This window comes from Giraffa tippelskirchi, chromosome 5 (genome assembly GCF_054371585.1).
Source record: "Giraffa tippelskirchi isolate mGirTip1 chromosome 5, T2T-mGirTip1v1.2.pri, whole genome shotgun sequence".
Classification (NCBI taxonomy): domain Eukaryota; kingdom Metazoa; phylum Chordata; class Mammalia; order Artiodactyla; family Giraffidae; genus Giraffa; species Giraffa tippelskirchi.
In genome coordinates this window covers 34798110-34824720 of record NC_137279.1, presented here as the reverse complement: position 1 = coordinate 34824720, position 26611 = coordinate 34798110, and the positions used below count along the sequence as shown (strand labels likewise).

At 47.3% G+C, this 26611-nt stretch overlaps 1 protein-coding gene, 1 long non-coding RNA gene and 1 other non-coding gene across 17 annotated transcripts in view; 2 read left to right on the top strand and 1 right to left on the bottom strand.

Annotated features, from left to right (window-relative positions):
- The window catches only part of ENO1 (enolase 1), a 14541-nt gene extending 10839 nt beyond the window's left edge, over positions 1-3702 (top strand). For all 15 annotated transcript variants that reach the window (XM_081490507.1, XM_081490514.1, XM_081490509.1 and 12 more), the window contains 5 exons: positions 249-446; positions 1083-1284; positions 1690-1798; positions 2031-2089; positions 3284-3702. In XM_081490507.1, coding sequence (XP_081346633.1) covers positions 249-446; positions 1083-1284; positions 1690-1798; positions 2031-2089; positions 3284-3353 — 638 coding nt within the window. In that variant the 3' untranslated portion in view covers positions 3354-3702. The remainder of the gene's footprint in view (positions 1-248; positions 447-1082; positions 1285-1689; positions 1799-2030; positions 2090-3283) is intronic.
- On the bottom strand, positions 2748-26611 carry LOC145506285 (uncharacterized). The gene is made up of 3 exons (XR_014053698.1): positions 26511-26611; positions 25819-25905; positions 2748-4494 (listed from the first exon to the last, which is right to left on the bottom strand). It is a non-coding gene; the product is annotated as an uncharacterized LOC145506285 (long non-coding RNA).
- On the top strand, positions 16234-16337 carry LOC145508064 (U6 spliceosomal RNA). The gene has a single exon (XR_014055332.1). It is a non-coding gene; the product is annotated as a U6 spliceosomal RNA (small nuclear RNA).

The window sequence follows — 26611 nt, the reverse complement described above, 5'->3', positions numbered from 1 at the left end:
CCGGCACAGCTGTTCTTTGGTGCTAAATTTGGGAGCATTTGTCAGTGAAAAAGCCTCTGAGAGTCAGTTTCCAACTTGGCCATGCACTCATGGCCTTGAGCAAAGGTTTCTTGCCTCAGAACATAAAAAGGTTCCTGGAATCTTGAGACTGGTGGTTGGGGCCAGAGCACCTTATCCTCTCTTTGTTACGGTTCCCACTGGGCAGAGCTGGCCTGGTCTCCAAAGTCATCATCACCATCTCTTTCCAGCCCTGGAGCTGCTGAAGAACGCCATCGGCAAGGCTGGCTACAGCGACAAGGTCGTCATCGGCATGGACGTAGCTGCCTCTGAGTTCTACAGGTCGGGCAAGTATGACCTGGACTTCAAGTCGCCCGATGACCCCAACAGGTACATCACACCGGACGAGCTGGCCAACCTGTACAAGTCCTTCATCAGGGACTATCCAGGTGAGTGCTCCCAAGGCGGCTGCAGGAGTGAGTGGCGGGTAGCGCTGGCCCGCGGTGGTGATGTTGTGTGAGCACCTTGTGTCACTGTCACAACAGCCTCCTGAATGAGCAGATGTGAGGCAAAGGACCTTTGAGAACCAGGACTGCTGGGCACTCCTCTGTGTTACCTGATGCTCACGGGAGAGGGGACACTGAGGCAGAGAGTGGGTTAGAACTTGCCCAGGGGTGCTCAGCCAACAATGGCACAGGTGTTCACACCAAGCAGTGCCTCTGAATGCCCGTGTTTAATGTTGAGCACCTTGGTGGAGATGGGGCTGGGACTCAAAGCCCAGTGTCACCCCTCTGGGTCCGCAGCCCTGTTCTTACTCTCGGTGGCACTAAACTGAGAACCCCCTGGGCAGTAGGTTTTCTGCCTCCACAACCATGGGATTGCAGGATTGCAATTACTGTGCTCCCTGTCACAGGAGGGCTGGATAGGGCAGACTCCATCCAGGACTTGCTTTAGGGATGGGCTGTCTGCAGGTGAGAAGGGCGAGGCCAGGTGCGCCTCAGTTCGGAGGAGTGGGGGGCTCCAGCGGTGTTGCTGGTCAGCAGCCTGGGAGGCCATCCTGATGAAACACACTCTACTCTCCTCAGTGGTGTCTATTGAGGACCCCTTCGACCAGGATGACTGGGAAGCTTGGCAGAAGTTCACTGCCAGCGCGGGGATCCAGGTGGTGGGGGACGACCTCACGGTGACCAACCCCAAGCGGATCGCCAAGGCTGTGAGCGAGAAATCGTGCAACTGCCTCCTGCTCAAAGTGAACCAGATCGGCTCTGTGACCGAGTCCCTGCAGGCGTGAGTGCCCTCCCTCCGGTGGCAGCTCTCGTGAAGAGAGGGGCCTGAACCTGGTGGTGGGGAGGGGGCTCCTGATTGGAACTCCAGGTGACATTTAAAGTTAGCAATGGCCCGCAGGGGACCGGGACATTCGGCAGTTGTGGCCTGGTCCTGACCACTGGATGGCCGTGCGCTCACGATTCCATCTCTCACAGAGAATATCAGTCAGGGCGCGCACACACCTCTCTCTCGAGGTGGCTAAACTCACTAGTTTTCCAAACGTGACTACAGGGCAGAGAACCTCCTTGGGCCTTCAGGGGAGGTCGAGGGTTACCCTCTTCCCAGCAGTTGAGGGCTCGGGAGGCCAGGAGGGGCTGCGGTGCCTGAGCCATGGAGCCATGCCATGTGGTTTTCTCTGGCTCCTAGGTGCAAGCTGGCCCAGTCCAATGGGTGGGGCGTCATGGTGTCGCATCGCTCCGGGGAGACTGAGGACACCTTCATTGCTGACCTGGTGGTGGGGCTGTGCACTGGGCAGGTAAGGAGCTCCCTGACACGAAGGATGGGCCTTGCTTCTCTCCTGAACACAGATCTGGGGTGGGGGTGGAGAGAATGGAGTCCTGGGTGCCCCTTTTATCCTCCCTTCCTAGGTCAGAGAGCTTCCTTAAGGCCTTGCTGTCTCTCTGCCTGGCACCCTCCCCTTGCCCAAAGCGTCCGAGAGGATTCAGTGTCCACTGTAAACAGCTGTGGCCTTTGTTTTCTCCTTCCAGATCAAGACTGGTGCCCCGTGCCGATCCGAGCGCTTGGCCAAGTACAACCAGATCCTCAGGTAAGAGGCTGCCTGCGCTGAGTGTGGGCTTGGTCTCCAGGAGGAGCCCCAGGCTGTGTTCGGTGGTACGAGGTGGGACAGGCACCCTGGCCCCAGTGGTGTTAGGTTGGGGCCCGTCAGGCACCTGACAGCCTTGCCCTAGAGCGGGCCTGCTCCGCACGATGCTGCCTGGTGGCTCCTGGTGGGAGAGGAAACCACTCCCCTCTGGACAATTGAATCCTAGAATTTGGGGGGGCTACAAGGAGGCCTTAGTGATTCTCTCACTTCACAGCCTTGTTTTGTAACAGAGCTCAGAGAGAGGAAGAAAAATTGCCAAAGGGTAAACTGCAGGGTTTCCAGTGTTCAGTGCCTTCGGACACTCTAGTTTCTCCCCTTTTTGTCCTTGGGAAGCTTTGCCTGTAAACACAGGGAGACCTGCCCTTCTTTCTGTTCTTTTCTTCCAGTCTTGAAGGGAAAAGGATCGTTTGTTTCATAAGTCCTCCCACATTACCCCATCTTTAAAACTAAAACTTTATCCTGGAAAATGCCAAGCATATAAAATATAAGTGAATAGTAGATTGTACTCCCTCCCCATCACGTGCATGCACCCACTGTTCCTATTCCTCCGTGTTTTGTCTCTACACCCTTTTCTGATGAATCTTAAAGAAAATTCCAGGCATTTTATGATTTCATTTGTGTATATTTCAGATAAAGACTTACTTTTGTTTTTTAACACAACCACTCTACCGTGATGGTTCCCACGATTAGTGGTAATTTCTTGGTGGCAACATCATCGGGTCTGTTCATCTTCTGTCTCGTCGCAGTGGCTTTTTCTTTTTTTTGACATCAGGATCCAAACAAAGTTCACACTGATGAATGCTCCCGCCTTTTTGCCCTATACCACTTACTAGTTCAAGAAACTGGGTTATCCTTTCATTTTAAAAATCTTTTTTTTTTTTCTAAGTATCCTACCATTTCTTTACATTAGGGAGGCGGGGAAGGAAGAACAGGTGCATGAGGAGAGACCAGATGTTTTATTCCTGGCGTCTCCGAGAAGCTCAAGTTTAGGGATTAGTCGGGCAGACTGGGCAAGGGTTGAGTCCCCAAGTTCCTAGCAAGAAGTGTGTCCTTGACCACCTCTCTGGGTGGGAAAATTTACTGCATTGAAGTTTGACATCTGTCTTTCTCTCCCCATCTCTCTCTCTGCTTCCTAAGAATTGAAGAGGAACTGGGTAGCAAGGCCAAGTTTGCCGGCAGGAGCTTCAGAAACCCCCTCGCCAAGTAAGCTGTGGGCAGGCGAGCCCCTGCAGTCACTTGTTGGCTCCTTAGACCTGCGTCTGATGTCACCGGGCAGTGTGAGGCCCCACTGATGCCCACAGGGGCCTCTGGTAGTTACCTGCCCTCTCCTTGTCCTGTGACGTCCCCACCGCTTCCTTAGACCTGCTGCAGAAGCCATGCCTGACCATCTGGAGCCCTGCTGGAAATCCTAGCTCTGTAATCATATACTTGGCCCAAATCATTGTTCTTTCACCTCGCTTCCACCAAGTATGCAGAGCCACGTGTATCTAGAATGTCATCTCTGAGGTGTCCGGTGGGTTCGTGTGCAAAATAAAAAGGCCTGAGTAACCCCTATATATATGCCCTGTGTGTATGAAGTGGTCTCTGAGTCTGTCTGTCCTCACATCTTGGGTATTCAGGAAGCACCTCTACAAGAACCAGAGGCTTTGTGTCATGATAGAAGGAACAGGAGTTTGTGGAGGACGTTACATAAGTCCTTGGGGAGGGCATGTTGGGGAAAAGGTGAGAGAGGGGTCAACCCCTGCCGTGCAGCAGAGGCTGGCTCGGTGCCAGGAGGCAGGGCCCGACTTCAGGACCAAACTTGTTTGGGAGAGAAAAATGCAGAGCTCTCACAGGGTACCTCAAGGGCAGCTAAATAAGTTAAAATTTAATTCATTCCTTATTTTCATCTGCCTGATCTCAAGTCCTCAGAAGCTCCATGTTGCAGAAAGCACTGTCTGGAGTAATGGATGAGCACCAGCGAGAGGTGGAAATCCTGGAGCTTCTCTGCCCTCTGCCCCTTGAGGTCTGGTGTTCTACTAGCGTTTTATTGTCTTCCCCTGACTTAATACAAATCCCTTGAATTGGAGAGCCAACTAGTCCATCCTAAAGGAAATCAGTCCTGAATATTCATTGGAAGGACTGATGCTGACCTGATACAAAGAACTGACTCGTTGAAAAGACCCTGATGCTGGGAAAGATTGAAGGTGGGAGTAGAAGGGGATCACCGCAGTAAACTCTGGGAGTTGGTGATGGACAGGCCGGGCGTGCTGCAGAGGCTCCATGGAGTCGCAAAGTCAAACAGGACTGACTGAACTGAGCCCGGCGAGGCCCCCTTGTGGACATTCTTGTTCATTGCTCATCTCGATCTGTTTAACCCAAGAAGCAGAACCAGTAGAAGATGGTGTTAGTCACTCAGTCGTGTCTGACTCTGACCCCATGGACTGTAGCCTCACCAGGCTCTTCTGTCCATGGAATTCTCCAGGCAAGAATACTGCAGTGGGTTGCCATTTCCTTCTCCAAGTAGAAGATACATACACGATACTGAGATTCATCACAAGGAATTGGCTCCTATGATTGTGCGGCATGACCGAGAGAGTCCATAGGCTGGCCAATTAGAAGGGAGGGTGATCAGGAAAGAACTCCACGGGTTCGGGTGAAACTCCTCTCTTGTGTAAACCCTGCTTTAAAAACTTTAACCTGATTCAGGCCCACCCAGATCATCCAAGAAAATTCCTTGTTTAGAGTCAACAGTGAGTGGTTTGAATTACATCTGCAGAATAGCTTCACAGTGATACCTAGATTAATATTTGAATAGCAGGACTCCTATCTTATCACAGAGCCATCACCCCTTGTGAACTTGGCAACCACACACAAATGTCTGAAGCCATCCTTCATCTCCAGATAAAAAGACCCTACTTCACCTAATGTGGTCCAGCCCTCCTGTGTACCACTAACCAATACCAGCTTTGCATGACTGGTTCCCATCTGAAAACCAATTCTACAAGGAAGTGATTGAACTGGGCCTGACAGTCTGACTGGACTGTTTGTTCATCCAAACTTAGATTGCTAAATTTGGTTGCATGTCAACATTTCCTATGCTTAGGTGCTCAATCGTGCCTGACTCTGAGTTGAAGCCTGCCAGGCTGCTCTGTCCATGGAATTTCCCAGGCAAGAATATCGGAGTGGGTTGCCATTTCCTCCTCCAGGGGATCTTCCCGACCTAGCAATCTGCATCTCCTGTGTCTCCTGAATTTCAGGAGCCATCAGGAAAGCCCAACATTTCCTGATCAGCAATTAAAGGCATTTGTCACTCAGGTTAAAGGCTAGATAGGAGCCCTTTCAGATCTGTTCCACCCAGAAGGAAAGCTGCTGGGGTCTCACTGGCCTTGGGGATGCTGAGTCCCTGGGGACGGTTGACAGCTTTTCCCCTAGCAGAAATAAAGCACGTTGCTGACATGGATGGGCAGGAGTAAGCCAGGAAGAAATATGAACCATCAGCCTTTTCCTGGGCATTCTGTCTGAAACAGGACAAGCAACACTAAGTTTCCAAGTGTTTTTGAAGTAAACGTCTCTGGTAGCACTTGTAAGTAGTCTCTGGACTTGCATTATGTGTTTTCTTTTTTAATGTTAACCTCATAATACAAACATTGGTTTTTCACCTGTGATTGTCTTCCAACTTCAGATTCCTGCAACAAAACTCAACTGAAAATTTGAAGCAGTGTAATTTGCAAACTTTAGTTGGCCATACCTTAGAGTCTCCCTAGGCTTCCCTGGTAGTTCAGCTGGTAATGAATCTCCCTGCAATGCAGGAGACCCAGTTCGATTCCTTGGTGGCTCCCTGGTGGCTTCCCTGGTGCACTAAACTGAGTGCAATGTAGAAGACCTGGGTTCAATCCCTGGGTTGGGAAGATCCCCTGGAGAAGGGAAAGGCTACCCACTCCAGTACTCTGGCCTGGAGAACTCCATGGACTATAACCCTAATCCCAACCCTAACCCTAACCTCTTCGAACAACACAAGAGAAGACTCTACACATGGACATCACCAGATGGTCAATACCGAAATCAGATTGATTATATTCTTTGCAGCCAAAGATAGAGAAGCTCTATACAGTCAGCAAAAACAAGACCGGAGCTGACTGTGGCTCAGATCATGAACTCAACAGACATAAATTTGAGTAAACTCTGGGAGTTGGTGATGGACAGGGAGGCCTGGTGTGCTGCAGTCCACGGGGTTGCAAAGAGTTGGACACAATTGAGCGACTGAACTGAATTGATACACCAAAGAGACACGATTGAGTGACTTTTCACTCACTAGCATCTCTTCAGAAGCTTTTAAAGTTTTGGCCGCACCCTGCATCATGTGGGAATCTTAGTTCCTAGAACAAGGATCAAGCCCGCACCCCCTGCACTGGAAGGCAGAATCTTAACCACTGGGAGGGAAGTACCCTCCTCCGCCTCCCAGACCAAGCAAATCAGAATCTCAGAGCAGAAACCAGAGGCTCAGTGTTAAGTTTCCCAGCTGACCAGTATGCAGCTCTGAGCCTGGTAATGCTCTGAACCTCCGGCCCTGGTAATTTTATTTTAATGAATGCAGCTGAGACTGGAAGATGGCAGCTGAAGGCAGTCAACACAGGTCGCAGAACTGCAAGCTGAGCCATTTGCAGGGAGGAAGCCTGGACAGTAGCCTGCTTCTTGACTAAGAATTCCGTGTCGAGTCAGCTCTCTACACGGTTTGGCACCAGGGACTGGTTTCATGGAAGACAGTTTTTCCATGGACTGGGGGATGATGGTTCAGGCGGTAATACAAGCGATGGGGAACAGCAGATGAAGCTTCACCAGCTCAACTCTTGCTGTGGAGCCTGGTTCCTAACAGGTCCAGGGACCAGTATTGATCTGTCTTGAGGGTTGGAGACCCCTGCCATAAATGGGCACATACAGAGTAAGTACTATAAATGGTCACATGGTGGGGGGGGGTGAATGGGGAGATTGGGATTGCCATATCCACTACTGACACTGTACATAAAAGAGATAACTAGTTAGAAACTACAGTGTAGCTCAGGGAACTCTTCTCAGTGATCTGTGGTGACCTAAATGAGAAGGAAATCCAAGAAAGAGGGAACATATGTATACATATAGCTGATTCCTTTTGCTGTACTGTAGAAATTAACACAAGTTTATAAAGCAGCCTTCCTGACGTCTCAGCTGGTTAAGAACCCACCTACCAGGGCAGGAGACCCGAGAGACTCATGTTCCATCCCTGGGTCGGAAAGATCCCCTGGAGGAGGGCATGACAACCCACTCCAGTATTCTTGCCTGGAGAACCCCATGGACAGAGGAGCCTGGCAGGCTATAGTCCATGGGGTCGCAGAGTCGGACAAGACTGAAGCGACTTAGCACACACACACACACACACACACATACTCCAGTAAAAATTAATTAAAAAAAAAAAGAAACGGTCACATCAGCTTAGGCTCCTACCCAGAACAGAATGAATTAGACCATCAAGTGCTGATACACTTACCTAGGAAGAAGTACACGGGGAAAGCCTGGCATGCTGCAGGCCATGAACACAAAGGAAGAGGTCCGGGGCATAGGGAAATGGGAAGGAGGTCTTGAGAGCTTAGAAAGCGCCTGTGGCCGTGACTGAACAAAAAAAGGGACAGAGTTTGGAGTAGAAAGTTCATAGCAACCCTAGAGAAGTATGGGGACCCACTGACCAAATTCACTGAGGTATGATTTACCTTCAGTCACAGGTATCTGTTGTTTTACTGTGGTTGCTTTTTAAATATGTATTTGCTGCTCTGGGTCTTTGTTGTGGTGTGTAGGATCTAGCTCCCTAACCAGGGATGAAACCAGGGCCCTCTGCATTGGGAGTGTGGCGTCTTAGCCACTGGACCACCAGGGAAGTCCACACGAACCTGTTTTAAGTGTACAGTCTGATGTGTTTTAAAAAATGCACCTGGAACCAGCATTACTACCACAACAGACCATTTCCAATACCCCAAGAGTTCCTTGAGCCCCTTCCCAATTAACTCCCACCCAGAAAAGCAGACAACCTAGTGTTTTTTTAATTCAAATTAGTTGTCAAAAATCTAAAACACAGATTCCTTATAAAAATTCCAATTTCTGGGTTCTAATGGACTGAAAACTTGACAACACTGGGCCCACTTTCCTGGAAGGCAGCAGTTGGCCATCTTCCTTTTTTTTGATTTCACTGTGCAGCATGTGGGATCTTAGTTTCTTGACCAGGAATCAAACCTGTGTCCCCTGCAGTGGAAGGCTGGAGTCTTAACTATCGGACTGCCAGGGAAGTTCCCGGCCATTGTTTCCTGAAGGCAGCTGCTTTTGAATCTGCCACTCCGGGTCCACAGTCTCTTCTGCAGGCTGACATCTTCCCAATGCCATTCCTTTCCTGTAAGAATCCTCTGTCCCCAGGGGCTCCGGGAGTTTAGGTCCTCCAGGGCTCCTCTGCTGTTGACAAGCAACCTCCCAGTGCCTTCAGGTAGCAACAACTCCCCAGACTCAACCTTGAACTCATCAGCTCACCAAGACCCATAAATGGGGCAGGCAGGGTACCACTTTATCCGATTCTGCTCGTCAGCTCTAAGGGGGAAGCCAGCCTGGCCAGTGGCATCCCCCCCTTCTTCCTGCCCATCTTGCTGCAAAGCGTGAGGGCTGGTAATCAGGGCTGCCATCCATGGGGACCAGGAATGATAGCAGACTCATTTGCATATGTGACCTAAGACAGTAATTAAACCCAGGCGCCCCAGGGGTGAGGAATAAGCACATTAATTCAGGAGCAATTAAAACCCTCCAACATCACTGTCACACAGACGCCACTTCTGAGACTGGCTCCAACTGACAACAGTCACCTTCCAGCTCCCTCTTTTGGCTGCCAGACTGCCACCCTGACTGCACATTCTTGAGGGGAGCAGGCTCCGTCCTTCTATAAAATCCCTGATGCTCTTATGGACAAGTTACTGTGAAAGACAATGCCTTGTCTTTTGTGTGTGTGTGTGTGGCAAAATATACATAGCAAAATTTAGCATTTTAACCAGTCAAGTGTATAATCTAGGGGCGTTAAGTACATCCAAAGCTTGCATCACTTAAGTCACTTCAGTTGTGTCCGACTCTTTGGGACCGCATGGACATAGCCTGCCAGGCTATTCTGTCCATGGGATTCTCCAGGCAATAATACTGGAGCGGGTTGTCATTTCCTACTCCAGGGATCTTCCCCAGGGATTGAACCTGGGTCTCTTGCATTGCGGGCAGATTCTTTACCATCCGAGCCACCAGGGAAGGGACTCATATAATAGTCATCTTTTTTTTTTTTTTTAAGATAATGGTCTTTTAACATAATTTTTAAAATTTTTATTTATTTTTGGCTGAGTTGGGTCTTTGTTGCCACATGTGGGCTTTTTCTAGCTGTGGCAAGCGGGGGTTCCTCTCTAGTTGTGCATGGGCTTCTCATTGTGGTGGCTCCTCTTGTTACGGAGCACAGGCTCAGTAGTTGTTGCACATGGGCTTAGTTGCCCTGAGTCATGTAGGATCTTTCCAGACCAGGGATTGAACTCATGTCCCCTGCATTGGAAGGCGGATTCTTAACGACTAGAACACCAGGGAAGTCCCTGATATAACGTTTTGAAGGTTTATACATGTTGAAGCCTGTGTCAATACTTCCTTCCTTTTTATGGCTGAATGCCACATATATCCATTACTTCATTAATAGACATTTGGGTGGTTTCTACATTTTGGCTGTGTGAGTAATGCTTCCATGGACATGGATGTACAGGTAACTGTTTTAGTCCCTGTTTTCAATTCTTTGGGGTATGGAGGGATACCTAGCAGTGGAATTGCTGGGTTGTATGGTAATTCTATGCTTAACTTTTGGGGGAACTACTAAACCATTTTCCACAGCAGTTGTGCCATTTTACATTCCTATCAGTAATATATGAAGGTTCCAATTTCTCCACATTGTTATTAACAATTACTTCCCTTTTTAAAAAAATTTTTTTAATTATGGCCATTCCAGTAGATGAGAAGTGGTATCTAATTGAGGTTTTGATTTGCATTTCCCTAGTGTCTAATGATGTTGAACATCTTTTCACGTGCTTTTTGGCCATTTGTTTATCCTCTTTCCAAGTCACTTGGCCATTTTTCAATTGGGGGTTGCCTTGTTGCTGAGCCCTAGATTTCCTTATATTTTCTGGATTCTATCAGATATATGATTTGCAAATATTTTCTCCCATCTTGTAGGGGTTTTTTTCTACTTCCTTGTAGTGTCCTTTGATGTACAAAAGTTTCTAAGTTTGATGAAGTCCAATTTATTTTTTTTCTTTTGTTGCTTGCGTTTTTGGTGTCATGTTTAAGAAACCATTGCCAAATCCAAGGTTATGAAGATTTGTCCCCACGTTTTCTCCTAAGAGTTTTATGGTCTTCACTCTTATTTAGGTTTCTAATCCATTTTCAATTAATTTTTATATATGGCATAAGCTAAGTGTCCAATTTCATTCTTTTGCATGTGGATATCCAGTTTTCCCAATGCCATTTGTTGAAGAGACTGTCTTTTCTGCATTGAATAGTCTTGGCACTCTTATTGAAAATCAACTCACTATATATACAAGTTTACTTCTGGGTTCTCTATTCTATAGGTCTACATATCTATCCTTATGCCACTGCCACTGTTTCAATTACTTTAGCTTTATAAGACATGACCTAGCCTTTTTGTTTGTTTGTTTTTGGCTTCCTCGTGTGATTATATGGGATCCTAGTTCCCTGACCAGGGATCAAACCTGAGCTCCATGCATTGGAAGTGCAGAGTCTTAACCACTGAACCACCAGGGAAGTCCCATGACCCAGCCCTTTACATTCATCATTTCATTTACTCCTTACCAAACACTATGAAGTAGGCACTATAATCATTCTTAGAGGCCTAAATGTTAGGTGTTTTACCCTAAGTCAAGAAGTTGGTGGGTTGCAAGTTGCCCTTTGCAAGCTGATATTGCAAGTGCTCCCAGGTTGACAGACATACAAAAGGTGTGAATTCTCGTATCTTTACCTTAAAACAACCTCCATAGCTAAGTGATGTCTTGCCAGGCCTTTGGCTGCTAGGATCCCAAAATCAGGAGGAAGAAAGTGATCCCGAGCAGCTCTCATCAAGGTGAGGACAAGGAGGTGCTTCCTCCCAAAGGCCACAGACTCCTCCTGGAGATGGCTGCTTACAAACTCCCTTTGCCCAAAGAGCTGAAGCTGCTCTCTTTGCACCCCAGACAAACTTGACCTTAAAAGAAGGAGACCTAGGACTTCTCCAGTGATCCAGTGGTTACGACTCTCCATTCCCAGTTCAGGGAGTGCAGGTTCGAACCCTGGTCAGGAAACTAAGATCCTGCATGCTGTTTAAGTAAGACCAGAAAAACAAAAATTAAAGAAATGAAAGAGACCCTGGAGCTGTTTGGGTTTGCCTGTCTCTGGCCGTACTGCTGGGCAGGTCTTGCAAGGAAGTTTCCCTCTGGCCTGCTCAACAGTCTGGGTATGTTTACTTGTTTGTGAGTTCCCTGTCTGTCAGGACACTGGGGCTATGACTCTTTAAGAAACACTTCAAGCTAGAGGGGTGCTGCCGTCTCCCCTTAAAAGCACACGCACCCACACACCTGCCCCCGATGACCCTCTATCCCCCTACTGTGCTGAATTTTTCTTCAAAGCCAAAAACATCACTCAAAATGTTCAGCATCTGCTTTTTGGTCTTCTTTCAATAGGATGTAAATTCCGCAAGGATTTACTTTGCAGGAACTTAGTTTTGCTCACTGCAGTGTGTCTGGAGCCAAGAATGGAGCCTGACAGAGCAGGGGCCTCAGGCATAAACAAGTGTGGGGACCAGACACTCGGTCCACGTTAGCCTCATTCCGGGCCATGCATGAGGTATGTAGCCACCTCTGCAGGGAGGACTCAAGCTCAGAAGTTTGGGTAGATGCTGAAGATGAAAAAGAAAGGAGGACTTTTTTTTTTTTTTTTTTAATTTTGGCCACAATGTACAGCAGATGGGATCACAGTCCCCTGACCAGGGATCAAACCTGTGCCCCCTGCAGTTTAAGAAGTGCAGAGTCTTAATCACTGGACCACCAGGGAAGTCCCAAGATTTTTTTTTTTTAATTGCAGAGATTAAAAAAAAAAATAGTGGTTGACGTCCAAGAGCATCATCTCAGAAGGAATCAGCTGAAGGAGAGCGCAAACCTGGAGAATGGAGTCCATCAGATCTTCAGATGTTTTCAAAAGGCGGGATCATGAAGAAGGTAGCCCTTTGGACCTGAGTGTTTGCCAGTTTCTGGATCCTGTAGGCCAGGGCCTCCCTGAGCTGTTAAGACAAGAAATGTCAGCCTGGGCTGCTGGGCCCCTCAGGGAACAATGATGTTTTCCAGGTTTATCCATGTGGTGGCTTGTAAATATTCCACTTGTTTTTACATTTCATTGTATGGATATGCCACCACTGCCCGATTGAAGGTTTCAAAGGTTTACACCTATGTTTCTTTCTAAGAGTTTAATTGTTTTAACTCTTGTATTTAGGTCTTTGACCCATCTGAATTAATTTTTGTGTAAGGTATTGTATGTGGATTTCAGGGGCTCTCTGGTGGCAGATGGTAAAGAATCTACCTGCGCTGTGGGAGACCCGGATTCGATCCCTGGGTCGGGAAGATCCCTGGTGGTTCCTCAATGGATAGACATTTGAGTGTCCAAGAAGTGGAAACACACTTTTTGCCTGTTATAAATAATGCTGGTGTGTACATTTGTGCACAGGTTTTTGTGTGGACATAATTTTTTTAAGCAGAGTTCAGGAATTCTGTTTTTTTTTTTTTTTTGGCTGTGCTGGGTCTTCATCGCTGCACAAGTGCTTTCTCTAGTCACAGTGAGTGGAAGCTCCTCTCTAGTTTCAGTGCACAGGTTTCTCATTGTGGTGGCTTCTCTTGCAGAGCACGGGCTCTAGGGCACGCAGGCTTCAGTAGCTGTGATACACGGGCTCAGTTCCTTCGAGGCATGTGGAATCATCCTGGACCAGTGATCGAAACCATCTCCCCTGCATTGGCAGGTGGATTCTTAACCACTGGACCACCAGGCAAGTCCTGGACATGTTTTCCTTCTCTTGGTTATATACCTAGGAATGAAATTGCTGGGTCATATGTTTACTCTTGTTTAACTTTTTGAGGAACCACTGAAGTATTTTCAACAGTGGCTGCACCATTTTACATTCCCACCAACACTGGGAATGTAACACTGGGAATTTTCCACATCCTCACCAACATTTATCTTCTGGTTTTTTGAACAGTGTTATCTTATTGAAGTTCTGATTTCATTTCCTTAACGGTTAATGATGTTGAACATCTTTTCAGTGTGCTAATTAGCAATTTGTGTATCTTCTTAGAGAAATGTCTATTCAAATCATTCAGCCCATTTAAAAAATATTTTATTTTTATTTATTTACTTGGCTGTGTGGGATCTTTAGTTGCAGCATGCAAACTCTTAGTTGCGGCATGTGGAGTCTAGTTCCCTGACCAGGGATTGAACCTGAGCCCTCTGCATTGAGACCTCGGAATCTCAGCCACTGGACCACCAGGGAAGTCCTGGCTCATTTCTAAACTGGTTTACATCTTTTTGTTACTGAGCTGTGTTAATTCTTTATATATTCTGGATACTATCAGATCTATTATTTGCAAATATTTTCCCCATTCTGTAGCTTGTTTTTTACTTCCTTGATAGTGTCTTTTGATACACAAAGGTTTTAATGTGGATGAAGTCAAATGTATTAATTTTTTTCTTTTTGTGCTTGTGCTTTTTAAAAGACAGTTGTCTAATCCCAGGTCTTGAAGGTTTACACCCATGTTTCCTTCTAATTGTTTAACAGTTTTGGCTCTTATATTTCTGTCCTGGATCCATCTGAGTTGATTTTTGTGTAAGCTGTGGCATGTGGATATCCACTTGTCCTAACACCTTTGGTTGAAAAGATGTCATTTTCACCTAAGTCATAACAACTGTCAACAGATCACTTCAAAACTGTCAGAAATGTGGTGTTTTTAGAGAACGTTTTCAGATGTCATGGCCACCCCAGCACACTGCCTCACCCTTGGCTGTGCTTCTTGTTATCTTAAAAAAAAAAAAAAAATATATATATATATATATATATATATGTATGTATATAAACCCTTAGGGTACGGTCAGGGCTGTCAAAACTGCTGCCTTAGCTGAGCTCAAACCTAGCTAGGATTGGGAAAACAAAATTCCTATGTCAGCGTGAAAACTTCAATCTGTCTGCTGCTGTGGAACTAGGACTCCAGATGTGTAATACCTGGGGCCACAGGGGTGGAAAGGACCCCGAGCCCTCCCCCAGCTTTCAGCACCCCTGGCATGAGAGCAAGGGTGACCCTCCATCCACCATCCTGGGGTGAAAGTCAGGGCCAGGGTAGGGTGAGGCAAGAGAGGACTGCTGGGCAAAAAATGTAGTGAGAGTCTCGATCCTGCTCTCTCTTCCTGTCTGCTCCATGGGCAGAAGGTAAGCTAGTAGTTCCAGTAGTCAGGTGTGGATGTGAGAGTTGGACCATAAAGAAGGCTGAGCACCAAAAATTTGATGCTTTTGAACTGTGGTGCTTGAGAAGACTCTTGTGAGTCCCTTGGACTGCAAGGAGATCAAACCAGTCGATCCTAAAGGAAATCAACCCTGAATATTCATTGGAAGGACTGATGCTGAAGCTGAAGCTCCAGTACTTTGACTACCTGATGTAAAAAGCTGACTCATTGGGAAAGACCCTGATGCTGGGAAAGATTGAAGGCAGGAGGAGAAGGAGGCAACAGAGGATGAGCTGGTTGGATGGCATCACTGACTCAACGGACACGAATTTGAGCAAACTCCGGGAGACAGTGGAGGACAGAGGAGCCTGGCGTGCTGCAGTCCATGGGATCACGAAGAGCTGGACAGGACTTAGCAGCTGAACAACAGTCTGGGCTCCTGGGGTGGGCTAGGGCTGCTTTTAGCCACCAGGGGGCACTGCGGGAGCTGCCCTGAGCCCCTTTGCCTCTCTGCTTCATCCTGCCTGCTGGGCCCATCCCACTGGCTCTAACCAGCTGGCCAGCCTCCCAGCTCTCCCCTCCAGCCCCAGTTGACTCTACTCTGTGGCTCTCAGAGGCCTGGGGTCGGAGCCAAGGTGGTCCAGAGCTCTGAGCAAAGCTTGGTGAGATGAGTGGAGCTGTCACTGGGTGAAGGGAAATTCCCAGACAGCAGGTCACTTCTGCCCTTGTTGCATAGATGCTGTGTTAAGGCCGCCACAGCACCACGGGGACACAGCCCCAGGGACCTTGTCCTGGCTTGCTTTGCTCTCTGAACTTTTCAGGACGCACCTCCCTCCCTTCAATTTTGTTAATGTTGAGGACTTTTATTCAGTCTTTCTAGGGATGAAGGAAGCAAGAAGGAAACAGGCAGAGAGACACACCCCCTGCTTTGCTATGCTTCCCCTAAAACCAAACTCTGGGGTCAAGCCATGGGCCTCAGCTCTCCTGCCTCAGCCTCCCAGGGCTTCAGTCCCGCATGGCCGTGTTGGGCATCACCGGAGAAACAGCACAGGAGTGCTGGGGTGGCTCTTTCTGGGCGATGCCAGCAGGCAGGCTGGAAAGGAGCAGGGCCCAGGAGTCCAGGAGCACCTGACCCCGAGGGAACCACTGCCCCCTGGATGCCTCTGTGCTCAGATGGCAGCTTGAGCTGGGAATTTCTCACACCCTGAGTAACAGCACCTGTTTCCAGGGGTGCTCTGGGGTTGAGTTTCTGGCCTTAAAGTCTGCTCTGCCCTGCTCTCTGTTCCTCTCTGATTTCATTCAGGGAGAATCAGCAGTGACTTGAGAGGCAGGGAAGCCTGGTCTGGGGAGGGACAGTCTGGGGTTGGGTGGGGTAGGGGGGCAGTGATCATATCCTTTGGTCTCTCCCTTCAGGCACCATGCTCACACCTTCCCCCAGCTTTTCCAGAATGTTGGTCCCACCTTATCCACCAACATCAGATGCAACCAGCCTCCAGACAAAAGGTGCTGAAGTACTTGACAGAAAGAGCCAGTGGCATCAAAAGAATTTTGTAGCACTCGCTTCATCAGCACAAACACTAAAATTGGAAGGACACAAAGATTAGCATGACCCCTGCACAAGGATGACACCCAAACTGGTGAAGTGTTCCATATTTGGGGGGTCATTTGTAAAGATGTAGATGGACCTAGAATCTGTCATACAGAGTGAAGTAAGTCAGAAAAAGAAGTATCATGTATTAAAGCATGGATATACAATCCAGAAAACTGGAACAGATGAACCTATTCCCAGGGTAAGAATAGAGATGAGGATGTACAGAATGGACATATAGACACAGTAGATGAAGGAGAGGGTGGGATGAATTGGGAGATTAGGATTGACATATATACACTACCATGTGTAAAATAAATAGCTAGTGTGAACCTGCTACAAAGCACAGGAAGCTCAACTCGGTGCTCTGTGATGACCTAGATGGGTGGGATGGAGGTCATAGAGGGTTAGATGTATGTATATATATTTGTATATACATATATAGCTGGGCTTCCCAGGGGGCACAGTGGTAAAGAATCCACCTACCAGTGCAGGAAACTCAAGAGACCCGAGTTCAATCCCTGGGTCAGGAAGATCCCCTGGAGAAGGAAATGGCAACCCACTCCAGTATTGCCTGGAAAATCCCACGGACAGAGGAACCTAGCAGGCTCCATGGTGTCGCAAAGAGTCAGACATGACTGAACAACTAAGCACACACACACATATATATAGCTGATTCGTTTCACTGTACAGCAGAAACTAACGCAACACTGTAAAGCAATTATACTCCAATAAAAAATACACATAGCTGGACTTCCCTGGTGGTCCAGTGGTTAAGAATCGGCCTGACAACGCAGGGGACACGGGTCTGATGCCACATGCCACAGGGCAACTAAGCCTGTGTGCCACAACTACTGAGCCAGAGCTCTAGAGCCTGTGAGCAATGACTTCTGAAGCCCAGGTGCCCTAGGGCCCATGGTCTGCAACAAGAGAAGCCACCACAATGGTGCTTGGGCTCAAGCACCACAACTAGAGAGTAGCCCTCATTCGTTACAACTAGAGAAAGCCCATGGGCAGCAATGAAGACCCAGCGCAACCAAAAATAAATTAACTAAATTTTTAAAAATTGTAATAATAAATTTAAAAAATCTGGCCAAATAGAAAAAAATTAAAAAATAAAAGACCCTTGTCTCTGGTCAGTTCCTCCATAAGATCTAGAAATATTAGCACTGGAGGACTCTGAATCCTGGAGCAGAAATAGAGATACCGGCCAAAAGAGCAGAGGCTTGATCCTCACTTGTCTGGCTTCCCTGGTGGCTCAGACGGTAAAGAGTCTGCCTGCAATGAAGGAGACACAAGTTTGATTCCTGGGTCGGGAAGATCCCCTGGAGAAGGAAATGGCAACCCAATCTAGTATTCTTGCCTAGAAAATCCCATGGACAGAGGAGCCTAGCAGGCTACAGTCCATGGGGTCGAAAAGAGTCAGACATGACTGAGGGACTTCACTTCTTTTCTCTGGCCTCAGGGGAGACTGTGTACTGGGGGCTTACAGTTTGGGGTGCAGCCCCTCCTGTTGAAAGAAGGCCATTTGCTCAGCTTAATCCACTGATTAACACAGGATTCATGTCTCCATTCTCGTGTCACTTCAAGTGACCTTGGAATACAGAGACTTAGAAATTAACCACCGACCCCAAGTGTTGGAATCCAAAATGAAATGCCCCTGCTCTTGTGGGTGTCCTTTGTCTTAACCGCACCTGCCAAATAAGGGCGACCGACTCTGTATTCACAAAGCTTACTGCCCATTCACACAAGAGGGTGGGGAGCTCTTCAAGGTTCTTGGCACATGAGATTTGGAAAAAAATCCCCCAATAAACTGCACATAGACTGAGGTGACATGTCATCAGACAGCCATTGAGATCTTGGGGTGCAGCTTTTGCCAGAAATGATGTCTGGGACTTCACTGGCTGTCCAGTGGTGAAGACTCCATGCTTCTAATGCAGGGGGCATGGATTTGATACCTAGTCAGGGAAGTGAGATCCTGTCTGCTGCACAGCATGGCAAAAAAAATTTTTTTAATTTAAAAAAGAAATGATGTCTGTCTCCCACAAGCCCACAGCAGAGCAGCTGCCATTTGTCAAACCAACAGTGATGCTGGAAATTCATGCAGGCACTTCCACAGACTAGCTCCCTCCCTTGATTTTTTTTTTTTTTTCTCTATAAGGGATTTCTCCTCCACCTCCTCTTCTTCCTCCTCCACCCCTAGATGTTATGAGGAAACATCTGTGGGATAACAAAAAATAATAAAAGTTTACAAGATACCAAGCTTATAAAGTTTTGCGTACAAGTCCCTGTCATGGTTCCTGCCTCCTCTGAGATGGTGGATGGAAGCTTCGTTCACTTGTCTCTGGTTGTCTCCTTCCTAGAAGGATGAGGAGCCCCTCGGGTGACTGCAGAGGAGGTGAAAGGAAACAGACGGAGGGCACCCTTTGCTCTGCTGAGGGTCCCACACTCCCTGAGGCTGATTTGATCCAAAGAAGAAAGCAACGGCCCGTGCTTGTTCACCTGCCCTCTCTTTCTTCTTAGTTTTTGTTTGTTTGTTTTAAATTATTTACTTGGCTGGCCTGGGTCTTAGTTGCAGCATGTGGGATCTAGTTACCCGAGCAGGGATCGAACCCAGGCCCTGTGCATTGGGAACAGAGTCTTAACCACTGGACCACCAGGGAAGTCCCCTCCTTAGTTTTATTAAGCACCTGGGTCGGGACCTTGTCAGGGACTGAATTTTATTTTATTTGGCCACATCACAAGGCTTGTGGGATCTTAGTTCCCAGACCAGAGATGGAAACCGGGCCCTTGGCAGTGAAAGCACGGAGTCTTAATCACTGGACTGCCAGGAAATTACCAGGGGCCTGATTTTTTTTTTAAGATATACTTTTAAAAAAATTATTTATGTATGTATGTATTTTTGGCTGTGCTAGGTCTGCATTGCTGTGTGGGTTTTCTCTTATTGCAGAAGGTGGGGCCTGCTCTTTATTTCAGTGCTCAGGGTTCTCATTGCAGTGGTTTCTCTTGTTGTAGAGTTTGGGTTCTGGGCCGTGTGGACTCAGTAGTTGTGGTGGAAGGGCTTAGTTGCTCCAAGGCATGTGAGATCTTCCCAGACCAGGGATCAAACCCATGTCCCTTGCATTGGCAGGTGGATTTAGTGGATCACCAGGGAAGTCCTAGGGGGTGGATTTTAAAGGTAAACACAGTTTATGGAGCAGAGACAAGCTGAGGCTAAGTACTATGATATTGTTTAGTTGCTAAGTTGTGTCCAACTCATTTGCGGCCCCGTGGACCGTGGCCCTCCTGGCTCCTCTGTCCATGGAATTCTCCAGGCAAGAATACTGGAGTGGGTCCGTTTCCTCCTCTAAGGGATCTTCCCGATCCAGTGATCAAACCCAAGTCTCCTGCATGGGCAGGCGGATTCTTTACTGCTGAGTCAACTGGGAAGCCAAATACTGCTGAAGTAGAAATCCTGTGGAGGCCTGGGATGGTGCTCCGGAGGCTTGATGGACCAGCTGGTGGCAGTGGACCACAGAGAGTATGGGTTTGGAGTCCACTTGGTTCAGGACTTTTCATTTGCAAATGTCAGTGAGCAATTCAAATGAGCTCGAACCAAGTGGCCCAGTAGCTAAGACTCTGGACTTCGAATGCTGCGGGTCCGAGTTCAATCCCTGGTCAGGGAACTAGATCTCACATGCTGCAACTAAAGATCCTGCATGCTGCAACTAAGACTCAGCACAGTTAAATAGATAAATATTAAAAAAAAAAAAAAAAGCCCACACAATATGAACTAAAATTAAGGGGGCATTTCCCAAAGGAAGATGCAACTAGAAAAAAGGTGAATGGATGATAGGCAGAACCTTCATACCTACTCTCTCAGAGCAGCAACTTCTGCCACCACCTGGCTGTGTGACTTTGTCCAGGCCACTTACCTTCTCTGAGCCTCAGCTGGAAACACAACTTGTTTCAGTCTTCATGTCCTTTCCTTTATAAAAACAAGGATGTGATAGAGGTATCCTGGGGCTCCCACTGTATTTGAAACTTCCATTGGACTAGATTACGAGGTGATTTATTAAGAATTCGGTTCCTTTGGCCTTGATAAGCAAAGGATGAGGAAGAGGAATGGAAAACCATGATGCTGGCAAAGCACCGGAGTTTGCTTCCCCCTACGTTTCCTTCGAAGTGTTCAGCTAAGGGAAGGACGAAGTGGACCCTGGATGAGCAGGAGGCCCAGCTCAGGGCACAGGGGAGCAGGCAGCCCTGTCAAGGTCCTGGCCTGGCTGAATTTGTGTTAGAATCTCAGTTCACCCTCTGGGGCCTTGGAGCATTCAGGGCTGAGCACAGATGGCGTCTGGCACCTCCATCTGGCCCTCTGTTCTTCTTGGGAAGGCCTGAGCCAAGGGGTCCTTACCTGCTTGGACAGCATCTGGACAAGGTAGCATGTTGGTTTCAGGGTCCCAGGCACAGCTGGTCCCTGAGCACAGTACTGCAAGGTGGCTACTTTCCCTTGGAGCCCCTATGGCACTGTGGAGGCTGGCCTGTGTGCAGCTGACAGCTGACCTATTTATGAGTAACCTTTCTTTACCACTGGTCTGCCGGTGACAAGGCTGAATGCATCATGGTTCAGAAGAGGTGAGGGATGACCCATCGCTCCTTCTGTTTCCCAGTGACTCAAAACCAGTTTGCCTGGAGCTGTGAATAAAGCTCCAGGTTCTTCTGGCTACTCCTCCCAACTTCTCTCTTCTCTTCCTGGCATCATTTATAGGAGGGTTTCTTTGCTGTTATGCTTATCACAGTTTCCTACAGAGTTGTTTTTTAAAATTTTTATTGGTATACAGTTGACCTATGATGCTTTGTTAGTTTCAGGTGTACAGCAAAGTGAATCTGTTATACATCTACATAAATCTACTCTTTTCAAAATTATTTTCCCATATAGGTCATTACAGAGTATTGAGTAGAGTTCCCTGTGCCATACAGTGGGTCCTTATTAATTATCTATTTTATATATTATAGTGTATATATGTCAGTCCCAATCTTCCAATTTATCCATCTCCTCTCCCATAGAGTTTTATTCTCAAAGTGTATCAGAGTGACCTTTCCTGCACAGTCATTTGCCATCACATGCATGCATGCTGTGTGCTACGTCGCACAGGCATATACGACTCTTGTGACCCCATAGACTGTTGCCAGCCAGGCTCTTCTGCCCATGGGATTTCCCAGGCAAAAATACCAGAGTGGGTTGTCATTTCCTACTCCAGGGGATCTTCCCAACCCAGGGATGAAACCTGTGTCTCTTCTGTCTCCTGCATTGGCAGGCAGGTTCTTTACCACTCACGTCACCTGGGAAGCCCCTAAGCCATCACACTATGACTAAAAATGGGACAGAAAATACATGGAAACATGAACCATTATTCAAGAAGAAAAAACTGACCACCCTTCTGGTTCCAGTCACTAGGGGGTCTTTGCTCTGCTGAGCTCACTGTGTCTGCTCCCAGAGTACGACTCCCAGAGGACTCAGCCCTCCATTCCTCCAACTGTTGGTCTTTGGGACCCACTTCATGACTTTCCATCTGTTGCCTCCCACCAACTCTCTGCCACCTCGGTCCTCAGTCCGCAGCTGGGGGTGGGGGTGCAAGGCAGTAGCACCATCTCTGAAACAACATGCAAGTCACATGGTGACCGCAGACATGAAATTCAAAGAAACTTGCTTCTTGGAAGGAGAGCCATGACAAAACTAGGCAGCGTATTAAAAAGCAAAGACATCACTTTGCTGACAAAGGTCCGTCTGGTCAAGGCTATGGTTTTTCCAGTAGTCATGTACAGATGTGAGAGTTGGACCATAAAAAAGGCTAAGCACTGAAGAACTGATGCTTTCAAATTGTGGTGTTGAGAGTCCCTTGGACCGCAAGGAGATCAAATCAGTCAATCCTAAAGGAAATCAGTCCAGAATATTCATTGGAAGGACTGATGTTGAAGCTGAAGCTCCAATACTTTGGCCACCTGATGGGAAGAGCCAACTCATTGGAAAAGACCCTGATGCTGGGAAAAGATTGAAGGCAAAAGGAGAAGGGAAAGGCAGAAGATGAGTCAGTTAAAAAGCACCACTGACTCAATGGACATGAGTGAGCAAACTCCAGGAAATAGTGGAGGACAGGGAAGCCTGGCGTGTTGCAGTCCATGGGGTTGCAAAGAGTTGGACACAACTCAGCGACTGAACAACAGCATGACTTACCTTTGTTCAGATACTGACAGGTCACAAAGCCCATTCACTAAACGACCTGTTCTATCCAGCCCACTGGTAACACTGGTTCCTACCATTTTTACTTCTCTATCCTGGAGGATTGGCTGAAGGAATTGAACGACAAAGGAGCCGAGTTAGTTACAAATGGGTTAAGGTTTGTGATCTCTGTAGTTCCACCTTGGGTGAACTGGTCCACTAGTTAAGGAAGCAAGATAGGATCTTGAAAGTCTTCACTATTTATATCTGCACTTTTCTTTTTCTGGCTTCCTTTGCAACTCCTCCCTTAAGGGAAGGCATCTGAGTTGCTGGAGGCATAGTAGGAAAGCAAAGCCAGAGAAACAGTCAATAGCCCCTTGGGCCGGACTCAGCAGGGAAAAGCAAGGGAAGCAGCAGAGTCACACTGAGAGACTCAGGAAAGAGGCTGGAGAAAGAAGGCTCCCCCTTAGGTATGCCCAGACCATGGGAGAGTCCACTGGGGCTGGGGCAGGAGGGAAGAATGGGGCTGGGGGTGACCTGTGCAGAGGTGCTGGAGCAGAGGTGCAGAGCAGGTCAGTCCCGGGGAGACCCTCCCTGCAAGTATTGCCCCTCCCCGACTGACCCTCAGTTGACAGTGTGAAGCATCTGGTATTGGGGGGGGAGTGCCAGTAGTTTCCTGGGGCTGCCATAACAGATGACTACCAACTGGATATCTTCAAACAAAACTTTGTCTCACAGTTCTAGAGGCCGGGAGTCAGAGGTCAAGGTGTCGGCAGGGCCGTGGTCTCTACGTCAGGCTCTGGGGAGGATGCTTCCTGGCCTCTTCTACATGCTAGCATCCTTGGTGGTCCTAGGCTTGCAGCTGCATCACCCAAACCAACCTCTGCCTCCATCGTCACAAGGCCTTCTCCTTTGTGGACATCTCTAAATCTCTCCTTAGAAGAACACCAGTCATTGGATTTAAGGCCCACCCTATTCCAGTATGACTTCATTTTTACTTTCATTTTTTTTAATGTGTTTTTATTTATTTTTTGGCCTCATCGAGAGGCATGTGGAAATCGAAGTTCCCTAACCAGGGACTGAAACTGCACCTCCTGCCTTGGAAGCATGACATCTCAAATATTTATTTTTATTTATTTATTTATTTGGCTGTACTGGGTATTAGTTGTGGCATGCAGGGTCTTAGTTGTGTGGGATCTAGTTCCCTGACCAGGGATCAAACTCGGGCCCCCTGCACTGGGAGCATGGAGTCTTAACCACTGGACCACCCGACCTCATTTAGAAAAAAAAATTTTAAGACTTTTTAAAATTGAAATATTTTTGATGTACAATATTATAAGTTACAAGTGTACAATATAGTGGTTTGCAATGTTTAAAGTTTATACTCCACTTGCAGTTATTATAAAATATAGGCTATATTCCCTGTGTTGTATAATATATCCTTATACCTTATTTTTTATATAATAGTTTGTATCTTTTAAGCCCCTGGAGCTTCCCAAGTGGCACAGTGGTAAAGAATCTGCCTGCTAGGAGATGCAAGAGATGTTGGTTCGATCCCTGGCTTGGGAAGATTCCCTGGAGAAGGAAATGGTAATCCACTACTGAATTCTTGACCGGAAAATTCCATGGACAGAGGACCTGGTGGGCTACAGTCCATAGAGTCTCAAAGAGTCAGACATGACTGAGCAACTGAGCACATACCATACCAAACCCCTACCCCTTATTGCCCCTCCCCCTTCCCTCTCCCCACTGGTAACAACTAGTTTGTTCTCTATGTCTGTAAGTATGCTTCTTTTTTTGCTATATTTACTAACTTGCTATATTTTTTAGATTCCACGTATAAGTGATGCTATATCATAGTATGACCTCCTCTTAACTTGACTGTATCTGCAAGGAGCCTATTTGCAAATGAGGTCATATTCACAGGTTCTGGGGGCTGGGACTAGGTCATGCATTTTGGGGGAGGGGGACACAATTTAATCTACACCAGGGCCCTTCAGGGCCCTGTTGAAGCTAAAACTCCAAAACTTTGGCCACCTGGTGAGAAAAACTGACTCATAGGGAAAGACCCTGATGCTGGGAAAGATTGAAGGCAGGAGGAGAAGGGGATGACAGAGGATGAGATGGTTGGATGGCATCACCGACTCAATGGACATGAGTTAGAGCAAGCTCCGGAAGTTGGTGATAGACAGGGAAGCCTGGCATGCTGCAATCTATGGGGTTGCAAAGACTTGGACACAACTGAGTGACTGGACTGAACTGAGGGTCCTTCAGGGAGAAGATGACAAATGCCAATGTTCTGGGGCACCCAATCTAGCAGGCTAGGCTTGTGTGGATAACAATGTGCAGGCCAGTGTGGCTGGAGCAAAATGGGCCAGGATGAGAGAAGCCAGGAATGAAACTGGAGAAAAACCACACGTAGATCAAGGAGCACTTTGCAGGCCCCTGGTTAATCCTCTGGGTTTTCTCTGACCTACTTGGAGGCCAGTGGGGGAGTTTATTGGAAGGACTGATGCTGAAGATGAAACTCCAATACTTTGGCCAACCTGATGCGAAGAGCCGACTCATTGGAAAAGACCCTGATGCTGGGAAGGATTGAAGGCAAAAGGAGAAGAGGGTGACAGAGGATGAGATGGCTGGATGGCATTGCTGACTCAATGGACATGAGTTTGAGCAAACTCCAGGAGATGGTGAAGGACAGGGAAGCCTGGTGTTCTGCAGTCCATGGGGTTGCAAAGAGTCAGTCACGACAGAGTGATTGAACAACAAGGCAAAATCTTTCTAAGTTTTAAAACCAACCTTCTTGTGGCTCTAATGAGGATAAACCGTCAGAGGTGAGGAGACAAGTATGAGGAAACGAAACCAAGATCCAGGTGAGAAACGGCAGCTTCTGGACGAGGGCAGAAGCCCTGGAGGTTGTTAGACATGCTCAGAGCCTGTTTCTATATTCAAGGTAGGATTTATCCACAGAGTCCATGTGGGGTATGTAAGGAAGGGAATCAAGGACAATTCCAGGGGCTTCCCTGGTGGTCTAGTGGTTAAGACTCTGTACTTCCCCTGCAGAGGGTTCAGGTTTGATTCCTGGTTGGGGAACTAATATCCCACATGCCTCAATACGCGGCTGAAGGGAAAAAAAGAAAAGATTGATTCCAAGAGATACTATATTGTTTTGGGAGAGATCTCCTATGTTCTCTTTGCTACAAGTAGTAATAAATCCTTCTTTATCCTGATTAAGAAAAAAAAAAAGGATGAATTCATGATTCTTGCCTTGAACAATTGGAAGGATGGAGTGGCTATCAAGTGAGATGAGGAAATGCAAGAAAGGAGCAGGCTTGAAGAATGAAAGCTTACCTTGATCTTGACTCTTGTAAGTGTAAGATGCCCTTTTGACTTCCATGTAGGCATATATGAGTCTCCAGTTCTGGGAAAAGGTCTGGGCTGGACATATACATTTGGCAATGGTTAGTGTATAGTTTCATTTGTTTCTTTTTCAGCCATGCCATGAGGGATCTTAGTTCCCTGATCATATATCAAACCCTTGCCCCCTGAAGTGGAAGCCTGGACCCCTAACCACTGTACCACCAGGGAAATTCCTGTGTATTTTCATTTACAGTTGTAAGTGCAGACGTAGCACCCAAGTTGTGAGTGTAGAGAGACAAGAGAAGAAAGCTGAGGTCTGGGCCTTGGGCAATCCAATGTTTGGAGATGGGGAGACTGAAAAGGAAAGCAGTCTCCAGATTTCCCCCCAGTTTAAATATTTATATTTGCTATATTTAACTCTTTAGATAATTGAAGTTGTATTTTGTGTGGGGTGAGAAATAAGATCCCACACTGATTTCCACCTCCCTGCCCCCTAGAAAGTCATAGTAAATAACTTTTATCTGGAAGGACTCTTCCAAGTCTAATCCCCCAGCTTAATAATTATGGATGGACCATTCTGCCATGTATCCATGTCTTCACTGGCAAAATTGCAGTACTGGACCAAAGTAATTCAAGATGACCCATTCAAATCTGTTCTCAGAAATGCAGTGCAGCTTACTTACCAAACTCAAAGAGTGTCATGCAGTTAGTGAAATGCCAAGCATCAGCAGGCTTCCAAGGTAACTGCTAGATCCTAAGTGATGCTCCGCTCCCATGATAAAGG